At 35.9% G+C, this 18,703-nt stretch overlaps 1 protein-coding gene across 7 annotated transcripts in view; it reads left to right on the top strand.

Moving 5' to 3' along the window:
* LOC121166293 (E3 ubiquitin-protein ligase FANCL) overlaps nt 1–18,703 on the top strand; it is a 56,327-nt gene that overhangs the window by 15,783 nt on the left and 21,841 nt on the right. For all 7 annotated transcript variants that reach the window (XR_005885387.1, XM_040995430.1, XM_040995426.1 and 4 more), the window contains 2 exons: nt 68–168; nt 14,949–15,045. Coding sequence is in view for 6 of the 7 variants with exons in the window: in XM_040995430.1 (XP_040851364.1) it covers nt 68–168; nt 14,949–15,045 (198 nt within the window). In the remaining variant the exon portion in view is untranslated. The remainder of the gene's footprint in view (nt 1–67; nt 169–14,948; nt 15,046–18,703) is intronic.

Consider the following 18,703-nt stretch of genomic DNA (forward strand, 5'->3'; position numbering starts at 1 on the left):
TCAGGTACTGATGATTGTGTAACATTCTACAGCTAATTCAGTTTTTTTTTTTCCCTTTTTTAAACAGGAAGTTGCTTTAAAGAATTCGCAAGAGACACGGGTGCTATCTGCTCCTCCCCAGTTCTATTCAAACCTTATTGAAGAGCTAGGAACACTTGGTTGGGATAAGTATGTCTGTTTAATCTCAGTTGAGTGTATTTCCAGTTTGAGTAATTGATTTTATACCAGTTTTTAATTAGTGTTGTAATTTCAACATCTAATCCTTATTATTACTATGAACTAGAGAAGACATAATTAACCTACAAAATAAAATGCTACATACAATTTGTAAAACTTGATATGGATATTTTCACTGATCATGTAACATTCCAAATGTTACTAAATTATTCAGTGTTTGAAAAGTGATGCCTTGAAATGTGAAAGAGAAGGGGGAAAGTTGCAGTATTTTTGGTGTATACAGTTATTTTTGGTTAATATACAAGTTGGCCCATCTAAATTTAGTACATAGCACTTTAAATGCTTTTGAGAAGGGAATTTTATCAAGCAAAGTTTGGAGGACTGACTTCATTTGAACACAAATACTGAATAAAGAAGTTCACTCATTGGTTATGAAGGTTGTTAACATTTTTATCCATATGGCATCTGGAGAAAATTTGTGATAACTTGGTTGGTAGGTGCTAAATTTAGCTACCTTCTTAATGCAGATACTTTAAAGCAGATTTCATTATTAGTTATAATCTTTTTATTTTGAGTTTTAAGCAGCAGTAGAAAAGGCCAGTTTATTTCCTGTAACTTACTAACCACTGTAAGTTGCATTGCACTATTCATTTATTATTTGAGTTTAGGTTTTTCTGCTAGATAAAACATTTTTTAGTTACCATGGGGGAAGGATTCAGAATATGATAAGGGTAAGTTTTTGTGAGTGTGTTTGACATTTCCTTTAGCTGTTTTATGATTTGCCCTTTGATAGACAACCCAAGAACCAGAAAAGCTTAGGAAATTAGAAAAACAGCCTCTTAAAAGAAAACAAGGAACGTTTCTTAAACTCATATGTTCTTTAATATATTTGATGCTGTTACCTGATAGGTGAAGAAAAACTGGAGACAAAGTCGTGCTGTAATCCCAGTTTATGCCCATGTGGATTTGTGTCTGGATGTGGCACAAATGCAATGTGTTTGTTAGAGAAAAAAAGCTGAATTCTTTTCTTTTGCCCATATCCCCTCTTCTTGTTCATTCCTAACAGGCCATTAGTCTAGAACTGTTCTCTGTATTCATGGATCATTTTTTCCTTTTGGCCATCAAATCTTCGTGAGTGGGTTATACGTTTATGGGAACATTTCTGTGAAGAGATGGCTTAGCTGGTCTTTCTGGCACGTCCTTTGCTTTGAATTCATGAGTTTTGTTGTTTTTTTCTCAATAAATTTTACTTCTTAACCTTACTGTTTTCCTGGATAGTAAATTGATGTGTGCAGATCAGTACTAAGAAGCCCCAAGTATTTATATCCTTGGTTTTTGCCAAATATTACAACTTCTGTTGTCAGCTGTTAAAATACTGAACTCATGATTATGAGTAATAGTATTTAACTGTAGATGGGCTGTGTCAAGTCTGTACAATCCAGTTGCTTTTTTTTGATGTTTTCTTAATTGGATTTTAAAGCTGAACTACGTTATTTTGACCTGTTGTATAAATTCCTTGAGGATGCAACTGGCTTGCATTAAGGAATGTAATATGAAACAGCCCTGTGAAATACAATAGGGATTTCATGTTGGGAAGTCTTCCACTTTTATGATAAGGCTCTGCCAGTTTAAGGAACTGTGAAAGAAGTTTGCTCCTGTTTGAGGTGTGGAAAAGGCATGCTTCTGCATATCCAATCTTGTATTTAATGAATAGGAAGCCTGTAATTGATCATGCTCTTTGCTTTGGGTCTCTGGAAGCTTAGGATTAAAATTGATAGACTTTTTACAGACATGCTGGGTATAGGGTTTATGATTCTGCATGCCGATCTTGGTCTGGCTTTTATTCTGCTATTCTGTTCTGTTTTTTTTTTTTTTCTGTTTGTTGTAAATTGCCTTAGAACTTTTCTAGAATGAGTGCTATTAAAAAAAGACTAAAAAGCACAAGTTGTCAGTTTCTCAATCTCTTAGCCTCATTTTTTTTTTCTTTTGACATCCTCGTTAAAATTGTGTTTACAAAGATTGCCATGTATGTCAAATTCCATAAAAACATTTTACAGTAACACATTGACTTCATTACCACAACCAACTCCTTTATTCCCTCCCCTTCAGAAAGCAACCAAACAATGCTACCCAAGTTTGTTCTTCTGGAATTTTATTTTGGCATTTAAAAGAATGTATTTCCACAGCAACTTTTTGTGAAGTAACTTTTTTTTTGGTAAGAAAAATATAATTGAAAGGCAGAATTAGAAAGTGACACACAGATCTTCTGTCCACTGATTCACTCCCTAATTGGCTGCCATGACTGTGGCTGGGCCAGGTCGAGGTGGGGACAGGGCCCAGGGACAAGGGAAATCTTTGGATGCTTTCCCCAGCATATTCTGGATCGAAGTTGAGCAACTGGGACTTGGGCTGGCAGCCATATGGGATACTGACACTGCAGATCGTAGCTTAACTTGCTGCACCACAATGCCAGCATTGAGATAAAGTTGTAAATTAAATTATAGTCGGGCCTGGTGGCGTGGCCTAGTGGCTAAAGTCCTCGCCTTGAAACCGCCAGGATCCCATATGGTCGCTGGTTCTAATCCCAGCAGCTCCACTTCATCTCTATCTCTCCTCCTCTCTATGTATCTGACTTTGTAATAACAATAAATCTTTAAAAAAAAAAAAAAATTAAATTATAGTCAGAGGCTTAATGCCCACTAAAAAGGATTCAACAGATTAAAGCTAAAAAGACCATCATTCACCATACTGTTACATTCCTTTTTTTTTTCCTTTTTCCCCTACCTCAAATTCACTTCCACATAGAAAGATAAATACTATGTATTTTTTATATGTCCAGCTTGTTTCATTCAATGTGATATCCTCCTGTTGCAACCATTTTTATGCAAGGACTAGAATTTCATTATTTTTCATGGGTAAATAATAATCCATTGCACTTGTATAAACTGTATATTTTTCCACTCATCTAATGATGGACATCCTGGTGGGTTCCATGCTTTACCTGTTGCGAACCGTGTTGCTATGAACGTGGTGATGTGGGTATCTGTAATCAAATGCGTGTTTTGGGGACATACACCCCGGAGAGGTTATCTAGAGCCCTTTGGTAACACTCTTGCTTTGTATCCAGGCAGGTCTTCGATTATGTGTGTTAGAATACATCTTCACTCTTTTGTATTTTTTTGTCTAGTCAGTTATCAAACCCCACATGAAATTGTTAGAATGAAAAATTTCATTTTTCAAGGGAGTTTGATTTTGGAAAGCCCTAACTATTGCATTTAAGTCAACCTGTAGATTTATTAGTCACTGTTTGTGATGAACCAGTTATCCTCTCTTGGTCCACAATTGAGAGTAGGGTATTCATTCACTATTTAGCAAACACATTCAAACTTTTTTATGCTGCAGATTTGAAAATGTAAACATTTTAACAAATTTCTTAAGTGGAAATCCTAATCTGTAAGAATTTGGTACCTGAAATTTAGCTGTTAGAATCTTTTAAAAAATAGTTTGAACAGACATGATTTGCATTTTATGAAAGAAGAATAAAACAACTCCTCCTGCTCATCCCTTTTCTTGAGCTCTTGGTTGATCAGACAGATGTGTGAAATGTGGCACATTTTATGTTGAACTGCCTTTTCCTGTTTATGTACTCTAAAAACCACAGTCCCATTGTCATCGCAATCAGCTAGTAATTTATGCTTCTGTAGACTTCTGTACCATCTATTGGAACCTTAGTTTTATCCCTTTAGTTTTTCACTTGATTTATTGTAGAGGTATGGAGAGGGCAGGGCAGGGAGAGAGAGAGGAGGAGACAGGGAGTTAACAGGCCGAGCTGAACTAGGCTGAAGGGACCTGGGATTCACTTCAGGTTTCCCACATGGGTGACAAGAATCAACTATTTGAGCTGTCGTCATTAGCAGAAGCCTGGAAATACAGCCTGGGTGTCTAGTGTTGTACCAGGGCGTCTTAAAGCAGTGTCTTAAGTGCTGTGCCAAAGTGCCACACCTGATTATTGTGTAAAGCCATTAAGAACTTTATGTTCAGTATTCTTCCATAGTTTGGCTTATGTTCAAATGCATCTTCTTTTACCTAAACATAATTCAAAAGTGAGTTATACTAATAGCTAGATTATTACAAATTAATGTGACCTGTGACTCCTACTTCATTCTGAACTCACCTTTCCCGTTTCCTTCCAAAGACAGGCTGTTTTCTGGAGATATTTTAATGTGTTAAGAGAAGCCTGTTACTACATGTGATGAAAATTTTAATTTTGCTTATGGACAGGCAGATGATGTCTTCTGGTGATTTTTTAAAAAAACGGTTGCATTATAACATACACACAAAAAATGCACAAATTATAACAGGTAAAATGTCAACACATTTGTGAAGCAAGCATCCACATCAAGGGATGAAATTACCAGAACCTTCGAAGTTTTTTTATACCTCTCTGGTTTTCCTTGCCCAGACAGTTATACTATCTGATGCTGCAGAAATGTTACACTAGTTTTTGGATTTTTTTTTAGTGGAATCATATATCATGCAATTTGAATTTGGCTTTTTTTTTCCTTTGGTCAGCTTCTGTGTGAGATCTATTTATGATCTTGTAAATTCTTATTCATTGTTAAGCAGTACTCCTTTGTCTAAATTGACATCCATTTTACTTGTAACATTCGAATGGATTCAAGCTTTTGGCTGATAATACTGCTGTGATCATTCTTGTAAATATCTCTTGGTATATATATATATATATATATATATATATATCTTATTAGCTGTATAAATTGTAGATTTTGCAAGAACTTTTTGAAGTGTCTTCATATAGAAATGCTATTTTGTGTATTGGTTTAAACCTTGCCAAATTAGTATCTAGATTGTGTTAGAATCCTATGCCTCAAAGAATTCATAATGCAAGTAACAATGACTTTATTTCAGATTTTCTATATATTACATCATTTGTTTTCCTTTGTCTTCATGTTAGCTGTGACCTACAATAAGATTTTTAAGTTATTGCACAGTCTTTTTGGTTTATTGAGAGTACTGTAAAACTTCTGTCTCTTGTTATTGTTATTAATATGGGGAATTATGATTGATTTTTGAATGTTAAACCAACATTAATATTCATTAACCTGTTCATATAAGATTTGTGCATTTTTTGTATGTTATAATGCAATGTAAAACCTATTTATACACTTCACATCATTACAATATACTATTGTGTATAAAAATTTAGATTTGTATTGTTGCCATCAGCCTTTGTGCATGGGAGGGGCCTTGATCCTTATTTAACTGCACTGTGTGAGACTTTGTCTAAGGTTGCTGTCACTTTTTAGTTTAGAATTGGCGAGTGAAGCCATCTGGACCTGGAGGGTGTGTGCATTTCTTTAATTGGTATAACTAATCAGATTTTCTATTTCTTCTCTCAAGTTTGGGTAGTTCTGTTGGCTGAGTTGGTCAGTAAATTTAAGAAAAACATAATATCCATTTTATTTATCCTTATTTTTATAAAGTATTTTTATGCTTATTACATATTTCCTAGGGTTAATATGAAGGCTGAATCAAACAGCATTTGTGAAAGTACTTTGCAGATTTTGTGGTAGAAACTCCGCATATTTCCCTAATGTGATTCATGACATGCTCACAGGTATCACGCAGACAACTAGCTTGTGAAGATATTTGTCATGTTGATTTCTGTTGGAAAAGGATATGATTTCTAGAATTACTTAGGGTTTACTGTTTGCTTACAAATTTTACTTTTGGAACAATTCTGGAGTGAAAAGTTACGATAGTTCAGAGTTCCTGTATAGTTTGCGTTTGGATAGTGCATTCATTACAGTTAATGAACTGATGTCTATATTTTTAGAAGTTCTTAAATTTTAGTATGTGTTTTCTCTTTGGTGTTACCTCTAGGATACGACATTAAATCTTTTTCCCATGTCCTAGTTTTAATTATCTTGATAGTCCACTCCTGTTTCCCCTAGGAGTGGGCTGCGACTTTGGGTGTTTGGGAGGAAAAGCACACGTAAAGTTTTTCTGGTACATCACAACAGTATACAATCTGTGTGACTTGATGTTACCATTTTTAAAAAATGTTTTATTTTTATTGGAACGTCAGAGTAGGAGAGTCAGAGAGGAAGACCTTCCGTCACTGGTTCACTACCCTAGTGGCTGCAGTGATTGGAGTTGCACTGATCTGAAACCAGGAGCCAGGAGCTTTGTTTCCAGTCTCCCACACAGATGCAGGGTCCCAAGGCCTTGGACCCTCCTCCACTGCTTCCCCAGGCCACAGCAGGGAGCTGGATGGGAAGCAGGGCCACTGGGATGAGAACCAGAACCCATATGGGATCCCAGTGAGTGCAAGGTGAAGACTTGAGCCAATAGGCTGCGGTGCCGGGCCTTTGATGTTATTGATTGACTGGATGAGATGGTGTTTATCAGATGTCCCCACTGTAAAGCTGCCCTTTTTCCTTCTTCATTCTGTACTCATTTGAAAACAAAAAAGACTGTAGTAATTTGTGCCTTTTCCATCTTGGAAATGGAATTAAGTGATAAGGTTATTTTGGTTTCCAAATATATACCCTGAAATCTACACATCTGAGTATTTTTCATACTCAGGTTGCAAAAGCCATATCAGTTTTATAAGTTTTTGCAGAAATTTATCTTTTGGCTTTGCTGATTTTCCCTGTTATATATTTTCAGCATTATTTTCCAGTTTTTTTTTTCATTAGTTACTGTTCCCTTGTAATTTCGTGATATGATTACTTAGATCAATGGTCCTCCATCCCTCCAGTTTTGCTTATTTCATGATATATGAATGTAAGGCTATAAATTTCCCTCTAAGCAACTTGAGCTAGTTTCCATGAATTTTAATATTCTGTGTTTTTAGATATAGTATTTCTGTTACCATTAGTTGAAGTTCTTGATTTTTCATTGTGATTTCTGTTTGCATCTAAGGCTGACTTAGTATGTAACTTAATTTTCAAACAACTGGGATTTTTCTGGCTATTTGATTATTGAGTTCTAACTTAACTCACTGTCACAAATCGTGCTGCGTATTATAATCTCAGTACTTTGAAGCTTGCTTTATAACAACACTTTGTCACATCTTTCTTGGGATAATATTCCATTCTCACTTGAAAATAATATACTCTTGAGTGGTGCTTTACATTTATTCCCCATGTGTGTCAGATGTTCTGTAGGTTTCAGGCTCAGGACAGTTGTGTTAATTCTTCCGATATGATCGTGGGTTTACAGAATTGATTTTGTCCTCCCAGATCTTGCTTGATACAGTTACAGCCACATTATGAGCATATACAGATTTATAATCTCTACATTTTCATGTGGATTTTCCTTTTTAGCATTAGGAAATATTTGTTTTCATCCCTGGGAAGTAATCTTTGTTGAATATTGAAAGTTGTGCATTAACATGTTTAGAGGCAACAGCTGGTGTTATTTTGTTTACATAAATACAAGGCCTGCTAATCGTTGAATAGTCCTCAATGTCATGAGAATTGTACTTTTGAAACATATCTAATATACATTTCTGGCCAAAATGGAACAGAAGTTTTACCTTGTCCTTTGTCAAGAAAGTGAGGGTGAATTTCCGTGAGACTCGGATGGATTACAGGTGCCTTCTGCTTCCGCCCTGCCTTTGCTGTGCTAACCCTCCGGAGTTTCTGTCAAGAATCGGGTGCAATCATGAGGATTTCTTTTGTTGACTCCTAAACTTTATCTTCGTATAGTTTACCGCTTGATCTGGGTTCCACTTTCGGTAAGCTCCCACATACCTGTTTGGTTTTAGAGATAACCCTCCAAAATTTCCAACTAAGACCTTGGAGTGTTCACTTGGGCTTTTTCTCATTTAGGGCCTCTGAATTCTAATTCCTTAGTATTGTCAGCTTTCTGAGTATTGTCTGTTTTCCAGTGGCTTTCTGCTTTGCTTGTTATTCTTATCCCCTGCAGGTTAAGCCTTTATCAAAAGTTTTGAGGCAAAACTGTCAGAACAGGAAGCCAGTCTTTCTTTATGTATCTGTCACAAGATCTTGGCCTATTGAGTTGATCATTTTCCCCCTTTCCTCCTGTAAGAGATGGTTTTACCGTGTGACAGGGGTTCTGTGCTGGATTCCTTGCTCGGATCCCTGTGCAATGAACTGAGGAATTGCTGCTTACCTGCTTCTCTCCTTTACATTTTTGCCCCTTCCTGCCTTGGTTGCCTTAGAACTTCTTCAATACTTTCAAACATTTATTTTGATTTTCCTTTGATCAGGCTGCTTTAGTTGTTTACAGTGGAAGTTTGATCAATAGCAGGCAACTCTACTTTTGCTAGAAATATCTGTCTGATAGAATTTTGGATGGAGCGTCATGATAATGAGGATCGATTCATGTTTGTTCATTATTTGTAGCATTTAAAGCACCATTTCTGAGTAGAATTTGGGGTAAATAGAAGCCTCTTAATGAATAGCCCTGGAAGGGGTGACAAACAAAACACTGATGTATGGTATTTGCAGCTTAAGTTAGAAAGGTGTGTTTTGAGGCATTGATGTTGTGAACCTAGTTATGCTAGGGTAAAATGTGATGGATTAGAGAAATTTGTTTTTATTTTCAGTTGCTTGCATGTGAAGATCTTAGCATTAGGCTGATAGTTGGTGATGTAGAGATTTGGCAAGAAGAAAAACTGTTCCAGTGTTACGTGGTATAGTATATTTGAGGCAGTTTTCAAAGTCCAGTAATAAAGACAGTGAAGATAGAATATGATACATCTGAATCATTCATGGTTTTAAAAGTATTTTATTTGCAAGACAAATGGTGGAGAAGGCAGAGAGAAAAATGTGCTGAGATCTTTGCTCTGTTGATTCATTCCTCAAATGGCCACATTGGTCCAGACTGGTTCCAACGTGGGTAGTTGGGACCCTAGTCTTTGGGTAGACATCTACTTTCACGGGTGCATTTGGAGGGAGTTGAATCAGAATCTAAGCTGTTGGAATGCAAACCACTGCTCATATTGGAACCTGGCATTGGCAGGCCATTTAACATGCTGCAAATATTGAAGTTTTAACCTAGCGGTTAGGTGTTTAATGGTTGTCATGCGGGACAGTGAGGGTGTGTAGAGAGTTGCAGCTTAGATTACTTATGGAACTAATATCTGTGGGAGAGTCAGGTCATATATAGAGTGATATTTGGGCACTTAAATAACTGCTAAGTACCGTAGAGTGTACGTACAGGATTTCTTGAGACCATTAGCAACGAAGATAAAATGGTGCATACATATATGTGTGTGTGTAAGATTGATTTATTTTACTTGAAAGCCAGTGTTACAGAGTGAGCCAATGAACAAGCAGGAGAGACAGACAGCTTTGCCATCTGCTAGTTTACTTCCCAAATGGCTGCAGTACTCAGTGCTGGGGCGGTCTGAATCCGGTAGGTGGGAGCTTCTTCTGAGTCTCCAAATGAGTGCAGGGTCCCGAGCACTTGGGCCATTTTCCACTGTTCTCCCCAGCCAATAACAGGAAGCTGCATTGGAAGTAGCAGCAGCTGGGGCATATACCTGTATCCATACAGGATTCTGGCACCGTGGGTGGAGGATTAGCTGGCTATGCCACTACGTTAGCCCCAGCAAGTATATAAAATATTTTAATGGGACATTTTTTTAAAGAGCTACATAGAAAGCATTCTTTTTTTTTTTTTTTGCTTTCGTTTTTACAATCATTGCAATTGAAAGGAATTGATTAGTAATTTTGATAATAGATGGAAACAAAAAATAAGAATCTACCTCTGGAAATGCCATCACAGCATAATTGTTTCCTCTTTGTACTGATGTTGTTACATACAGGGGCTGCCTTTTAAGAAGTTCATGCTGTGTGCTGCTGACTCTGCTAGCCATTTTGTGTATTCTCAAAATAGCAGAATACTTAGGAAAATTTGGGGGAAACAGAAGATATGTATTTTGGTGCAGACTTTTTTAACCTGTGCATTTTTCCATAGTATTTCCATGAAGTATTTTCATGAAGTTTTTTTGAAGCCACTTAATAAAGTTTAAACTGTATTTTGTTCTCAACCTCATTGGTATGCACTCATTGTGTATCCAAGGCAGGCCATGTGCTAGCATTCAGGCGTCCTGAATGGATGTTGTGCTCTAGGGCAGCTCTCATTTAGAGCTTTCAGTAGTGTTTCCTCCAGTTCATGGAGTTAGTCAAACACAGACATGAAACTAAGTAAGGTGTCTTGACCTCAAGAAAATTGGCCATTTGGAAAATTATCCCATCCTAAAACAGATATTTTACAAATCTAAGCAACAGACTGAAACTATCATAGCTTAATGATGGGGACTAGGATTAATGAGATTAATGAGTTCCTGTTATGTAATCATTAGTCTGCATGGATTGTAAGAAACCAAAGTACATGATTTGCTTAGGATCTGTCTTGTCACTGGCTGTAGATTTGGATTGTCAGTTTTTTTTTCTTGTGATAGTGTGTCAGTGCAGCCTGGTGAAAAAGCCTTAATTCTGGTTTATTAGCTGTGTGTCCTTGAACAGGCAACTTAACGTCTCTGATCCACATTTTCTTCATAATTCAAAGGAATCTAATTATGCATAATAATATTAAAAAGCAGCATGTTGTGAGATTCACATAGTTCTTTGCAAAAACAGGTATAAGGTTGTCGAGACACTGAATCTGTATTAAGATTTAATTACAACCAATTTTTTTGTAATATTCATAAGAACATAATAGTACTCAATTTGATTTTCATATATGCCACCTTTATGGTGATTCTTCTTTGTGTAATATTTACGTATATATTTAAATTTCTGAATAAATTTTAGTGAAAAAGTTGCCTTAATTGTGTTCTGTGTAATATTTAAACAGAATTTGCATTTGTTTAAAAACATAAATGAGGATTACTAACAAGGGCACCAAACTGACAATAGCTTGTACATGTCCCTGTGTACATAGTGGGAAGCACATAGGTAGAAATCTGAAACATTCCTGTTATTTACAACAGAGCTTATTTGCTTGGCAAGGTAGCACTTGTAGTGTGAGTATCAGGTGAGATCCTTTGGACTACAAGTTATTTAGAAAGTCTCTAGAGGTGATGTTGAACCTTAAGGGAGGCAGTGGAAATTAGCTTTCATGCTTTAGTAGGGTGTAAAGTGAGTCTGCCTTTTGATGCAATATTGACTTTGGGTGTCATTGCTACTTAAAGGTAACTAGATGACGACAGGAAGGGAAAACTAAATAAATGACTTAGACTGGTGGCCAGTAGCAGTGCCCTGTTTCAAGAGATTAAAGCACGTTTTTCTGCTTGTTTTTTTTTACTGGTAAGACTGAGCTGTTAACAGAGACAATGAAAACTTCCCTAAAGCTGAAGTACTAGCATCCTTTACCAGTGTTTCAAAAAACTTTAATTCTCAAGTTAAGTGCCTTTTATTTATTGCAAGGAGACTTAAAATGAACTGAAGCAAAGGAAAATAAATACAATTTAGAGTGCCAAAAGTGTAACACTTTCTCTTTAGATTTCATATTTTGTTTTTGTTTTCTAACTCAATTTTAGTTTGTTTAGTTGAGTAGTAATCTCTAACCTCCTTCTCAAAGCAGCATGTTACTGTGATTTCCAGGGCAGTGTGGGAACAGATGTTACCAAATGGCTGCAAATAACTAATAACTTGGGTAATTTGCACTTTCCAGTGATGGAAGTTTTTTTATTATTTAAATGAACATTTTGTTTAATTGAGTAACAGTAATATTCTGCCCAACTAGAAATATTTGAAGTTGTCTTTGAGAGACTGTTTTGATAACCCTTGTAAGAGGTTATCACTTGTTTGGTAAATAGAACACCAAGATGTTCGTTCCTAGTATGACTAGATGAAAACATGGTCTGCTATTTAGGGGACTGGTTAAGCTCATGTCAACAAGAATGTTTTGAATGTTCAGAACTCCAAACAAGACTGATTTTTACTATTCTTATCTAATATTTAGAATTGGGCTGAAGTTGATTGGTTAGAGGCTTCATTCCACAGGTTATTCAAGACTCTTCATTGTTTTCTAGCTACCCTCAAAGGAGTTTGTAGTTCAGCATAGCAGTCACTTGCTTTTTTGTGTCTGCTAACATTTTTATTTGAATTAGGCAAGGTAAATATTCATTGTCCATATTAGCCATATTTAAATATGTAGCCACTTGTGGCTGATAGGTCCTGGTATGGACCCTGCAAACACTGAATATTGTAATTGTGGAAATTTCGTTGGTCAGTACTGCACCTGTTTCTGTCCCCATAGTCTTTGCTGGCTTATTTTGATTCACATTGGGAACGAGAGAGGTGACTGAAGAAGGGACAGTTTCATTAAAAGCCAGCTGAAAGATGCATATATCACCTCTGATGGTAGTCCCCCTAACCAAAATTTAGTTATATGCTGACACCTCACATGCTGCCCGGGTACTCAGAAGAATCACTTGCTGGGTGGATCTACTTTGGTGAAACTTGGTTTAGTTGGAGACAGAATGGGGACAAAAAGTCTGTTACCAAAGGAAGATGAACATGAATGCTAGGACACCTTTGCTGTGCAGGTCACATTTACTCAAGATGTTCATTATAGCAGTGAGATTTCTGCATACTCCCTCCAGTAAGCAGGAATTGAGTTAGTGTTGTCTGCCTCCTTGTTGCTTGCTCTCTGTATATATGTACTCATTATATTTAAGGCTTACAGTACAAAAGTCTTTTTCCCATACAGTTTTCTAGCCCTAGTTTTATTCTTTGAAACAAACATTTTGTAATTTTCAAGTCTAGAAATTCAGTCGATAAATAAAATGCGTTTTTCTTGATTTATTAATTTTAGGAATTACACGCTAATTATAATAACATCACTTAGCTGTTTTTAATCCTCTTTTACAACAATTCAAGTTTAGGTTAGTGCCTCCTGGCTCCTAGTTGAGATTACAGATTCGATTGTTACTGAGCTTACTCCATGATACTGTTTTCTTTTCCATTTCCCAGTTTTGGTCATCTCTTCATTATAAATCCTAATTGTTTGATAAATGTACATCAGTTTCTGTAAGTGTTTTAGCTTTGCCTGTTGCTGAATCTAAAAATCATACTGTTTAATTTTTGATGATATAATTTTTCACTGAAAAGAGAGCAGCTATAATTTTTTAGCACAGCTTTATTATAATTTGAAATTATCTTTTTCATTTCTTTCCTCTTTAGAAAATGCCCATGGTTTCTACCACTGTATCGGTCGCCTCGGTGGGTTTTAGACTGCTGTTACCAATCACCTCCTCTCCTGAGCCCTCTTAGTCTTCTAGTGTGTTTTAATTCAGTGCTCTTTTAGCTGCTTTTAAGTTGTTGAATTTGCTTTAATGACTGCTAATCCTTGTTGTTCTTACTTTGAGTTTATACCTGTTTAAAATTCTGTGATTTCTAAACGATTGTTTTGTTTTTGTATACAAATACATGTATACACCTAAATACTTTGCATCTGAAGTGTAATCCTAGTCTGAAGCTTCGAGTCACTGGATAAAAAGGGAAACACTCAGGTTGCAGTTATTTTGACGTGGGAGGGAGTTTGATCTATTTCTAGGTAGAGTTGACTGAGAATAAACATCAGTTACTGTTATTTTTGTGTCAAGAAACATTTTTGTTCAGAGTAATTCAATGTTCATTTTCTAAGACTCAGGACATTTTCTAGATTGACACATTTTTTGTTGAGAGACTGTCTTTTGTTTGTTGGTATGCATATTGTCTTCAGAATTAGCCCTTTTTTTAAAATTACAGTGTTTCATAACTTCATTGCTCAGCATTTCTTGAAATTGGCTTATTTTTCCCCTATTTCTGGTTACAGGTAAATGGCATGTGTGGTGTTAACAGTGTTTCCTGGGTTAGCAGGCAAATATTAGGTCTAACTGGTCTTGGGGGTGTTAAGCCATGCAATGCTCTTAGACTACTTTTTATTTTTACAAGGGTACAGTACTGTAAAAATGTCAAAAAAAAATCCACATGCCCGGTTCACTAGTAAATATATTGCTAAATCTGAACCTTTTTGGCAGTAGCTTATGCTACTCAAGGGACCATATTTTTACAGAATGATATATTTCAAAGGGTATTGGTTTCCATTGTAGAAAATTCATACATTTAGAGCAACTTAAAGCAAAAAACAATTGTGCTTGTGTTGTGTGTTTAAATTATTAGTCATCTTGCATGCCTGCCTAGGTTAAGTGTCAGATGCTATATATCGTGCCGAAATAAAATTTATTGTTAGGAGACCAGGCTGTACCTGTGCTTATACAGCATTTTCCTTGGAGGATCAATTTGAGTATATGAACTAATATCAGTCAGATTTTTTTTTTACAGTAACATTATTGATAATAAAGGAGAAGTTCATCGAGGAGAAAAACAAATAAAGGAAGCATAAAAGTCTCCTACTGTATGGAACTACAGAAATGGATCAAAGAGTTTGACAGGAAGTTTAATGTGTACATACGTAGAGGCTGACAGGAACATGCTGTGTGTGCCAGAGGTTCCAGTGATGGAAAACCGTAACACAGTGCTCACTGACCACAGCATGAGCCCCGACACACGTTGTAAATAATCCAGAGATGTATGGCTGCATTAAGCACGAGGCAGATGTATTAACGGCAGTAAATTCACAGCAGCAGAAAGGCTGGCATGCAGAAATTCCGCTGCTTAATTTTTGTAATGGATTAATAGGATAGCAACTGTTTTTGAGTACCGCCATTTTCGGTTTTACCCCATGTTAAACAAGCCCTCATTGTGTCCCTTACACACCAGGTTTGTGGACGTGGATTCTTGCTTCAGTACCATCAAGCTAAAAGCAGAAGATGCTTCTGGTAGAGAGCATCTACTCACCCTCAAGTTAAAGGCGAAGGTATGTGTGAAGTGAACCCTGTGTTCTCACTGCGAAGCTGTGCTAGTTGCTTCTAAAACTACGTACATGATGCTTTTAAAATCCAGTTAGTATAATACATTCTTTGCGGATTTCCAAAGTGTCCAGAAGTGTAGATGCAATTTCCTGTTTAGCTGAAGTTTAACTAAACTATAGAGACTGTGTTGTAAAAATTACTGGTAAGATTTGGTGTCTCCCGACATGCCATTTATGTTATTTTTGTAAGCCCACAGCAAGTAGAAACCTGAGTGCTTCCCCTCTTCCAGGTCCAGTTCAGCAGAGAGCATTTTGCCTTCAACTCTCACAATTGTGAATGAACCTTTCTAGTTCTCATCTGACTCTCCCTCCCCATGGCACGCACACGCATCACACGCGCACACACACACTCTGTCTCATTAGTTTGCTTTTGGCTGAAATGTCTGACTTAGATAGTTTTAAGAATTTGCAAAGGTTATGCAAACCTTTATAAAGCCTCCTCTATAGAGCCCTTTTACAGGCTCGATCTGTAACTGTTCATTGATTTCATTGGTGTACAGCAAGGTTGCATCATATTTGATTTTTACTTCTAGCTGCTAAATTTTAAGAAATAGAAACAAGGAAATTCAGCATATTAATCATTTACTTAGTAATCTTTGGGGAAAACATGATTTTGAAGAAAACCAGGGCATCCTTTTTTTTTTATTGTTTTTGGGAGTCATCAATCAACTCTATTTCAGAAGATTGTAGTGATGAAAAGATCAATTGTGTTTGTCCTTTTTAAAAATGTGTCTGGCATTTAAACCTTCCACAAGAGAAAATTAATATATAAAACTGTGCCGGGTGACACAGAAATGTTGATACCTTCTAGAGTCTCTGAATCAGACAGGTTGAGAAATGACTCATTCTTTTGCACTCTCACATTTAGAATATTTAGGTGTAATTTTAAGACTCATGTGGTAAGTGTTGAATCAAAAATTGGTAGATAGAAATTTTATTTATAAAGTAAGTTAGATGGTGATTTTTATTAAAATAAAAGGATTTTACTTTCCTTTTAAGTTCTGAAAGGTATACTTTTTCTTAAAATCCAAGAGAAATTTGCCTTTATCCTTCCCAAAGGTGGCCTGTTCCCCGTGGCAAGGGTGTTGTCATGTCCTTCAAAGCTCCATTTGTATATATTTTGTATATTGATAAAAGTTGCTTTGCTGTTTTATCAAAACCCAAATCAAAGATTTTAAATACATCCTTCATTCATTTTTACTAGTTCTTTTACTTAAAATGGAGGTAGTGCTGTAAGCATGCCTTCAACTACACGTGTAAGGTTTTAGTATTAATGTAGGTTGATGGCATGTATTTCATTTGTTGGTTGTATTGAGAGAGAACCTGTGGCATCTGATTTGGTCTGTTCTGTCGGCTTGCCTTCTTAACCTTCTCACTGTAGATGAGATGATAGTTCTGGAAGAGTTTCTGTTTCTATGCAGAGTATGTCCTCAACTGTGAATGTTTTAAAGTTAGCAGGTTGTCTAATGGATGCCCTGGCAGCAGGAAAAGATTGATATATAAATTGAGCTAGGAAGCCATTGGCATAGGGATGTGTGGTTTGTGGGTTTTTTTCTTTTCTTTTTTTCTAAGATTTTACTTATTATGTTGCCACAATTATTTTTTCCCCTTTAGCTTTTGTAGAAACAAAGCTGTCTTTGAAATGCAGTGATTTTTTTTTTTGAGTATTTTAGTCTGTGGGTTAAAATGAGTAATAGCTTAAATTGTTAAGAGAACACAGTGCAAAATCTAATCCACATTTTTTTTTTACTGAATTTTAACCTTAAAGAAGACATACCTTGATAAATATACAAACCTGTTTCTCCAATTTTATATTTTGGTTTTTGTTTTATTGAGTGTATACTTTCCTAATTCTACCACTTGCCACCGCTTCTGTTTTCAAAGACCCACAAAGAACATACTACTAATAATTAATTTTAATACTATTTAGGACTGAAAGCATTATTAATTGCAATAAAATGACTATGTAAGAAATTTTTATTTAGGTGGTTTTTGCAAGTGTATTTTTATGTGCTATTTATAGTATATCCTCACCTATGGGGTGGAATGATTATTTCTTTACTAGAAAAAGCCCTGGGTTACACAGCTTCAGTTAAGGTCAGAACTACTTGATAAGCAAATCAGAGACATACTAGGTCTGGTGCTCTGTCCCCGCTTCAGTTCATGTATTCACGTGTGTCTAGCTTTATTGCTTAGATGGACCAACCTGGGACACACTTGGTTAAAATTTCCCTTAGTCTAAAATACACTGTATCTAACAAATACATAATTAACTTTGTATAAAATATGGTGTTAACAAAAACATATAATTAACATATAATTACATTCTTTTATAGTTATCGAATTGCTTCAAGTGTGATTTGGAAAACTATACTTGAACATAATTAAATACCGATTTTTCAATTAATAGCCTTGTAAGTGGAGCTTTTGTTTTCAATTAAACTGCTAAAGTAAAGTTTTCACATTTAGAGTTTATTAAAGTCATAAAATTAACCTTACATGTGAATCTAATTTGCACATTTAATAAATCTATTCATTTAAATCATAGTAGGTATGGCTTAATAAGTATACATAGGTACACAGAATAGGTATAGAGCCAACTTGCATATAGGTCAGTGCAATTTATCACAGTGGTAAGGTTGTTTTGCATTGTTACAGACATAAAATTTTAAAGATGACATTGCCAAAAGTGTATGGTGGAATCATGTTTATGTGGGAGATCATACGGTATATGATATTTGTATATTTACCAAGGTATGTCTTCTTTAAGATTAAGATTCAGTAAAAAAAGTGGATTAGATTTTGCACTGTGTACTCTTAACAATTTAAGCTATTTTACAGATTTGTGTTTTTCTTTAAGTGCTTGTGGGTATTTTTCTATCAGTTTGCATGTATTCTTCACCATTCTGCGTCCTGAATGAGGTATAAGATTTACTGCCTTCCAACATGATGAGCTATATACGGGCTTAATGCCCTCCATGGCCAATACTTGGCTGGGTGCATCCACTCTAAAACCGGTAACACTTGAGTAATGTCTTTCTTACTCTATCCATTTTGCTGACTCACTTGCTTTAGAGAGTTGATACTGTGTGTTAGTGTATCTAGGTGAGTAGAGGCTACTTATGCTAAATTCTCTTTTCTACCCTTGGAGGGTTTTGACCTGTGCATTATTAATTTTAAGCAAGCCTGACATTTTAGAGAGAAATAAATTTTGTAACAATTTGGCCAACTTCTTTACATGTGGAGTCAGATATATTGATCAACTTGTCAAAGAGCATGCAGATGAATAAAGTAACCAGGGAAAACTGTATTTGAGATAATCACATGTTTTTTTTTATATCAAAATCATTACTCTAGTGGCTGTAGTAGTTAAACTTTGAAGCGCAACAGCTGCTCTTGTGAGGAGCCTTAAATAATCTCTGCTTCAGGTTGTTCAGCATTAAAATGCTAGAATATTTTTATGGTTTTCTCTATATTTGCCCTTGTGCCACTTACATAGCCAGATTGCAGTAGCCAGAGGGTATATGTCAGTAGCAGTAAGCTTTTTTTTAACCGTTTATTGCAGCAAATGTTAATCCTTTTGAAAATATTGGCTTTAAATGGG

This window comes from Ochotona curzoniae, unplaced genomic scaffold (assembly GCF_017591425.1).
Source record: "Ochotona curzoniae isolate NIBS_2020 unplaced genomic scaffold, NIBS_Ocur_1.0 patch108, whole genome shotgun sequence".
Lineage (NCBI taxonomy): Eukaryota > Metazoa > Chordata > Mammalia > Lagomorpha > Ochotonidae > Ochotona > Ochotona curzoniae.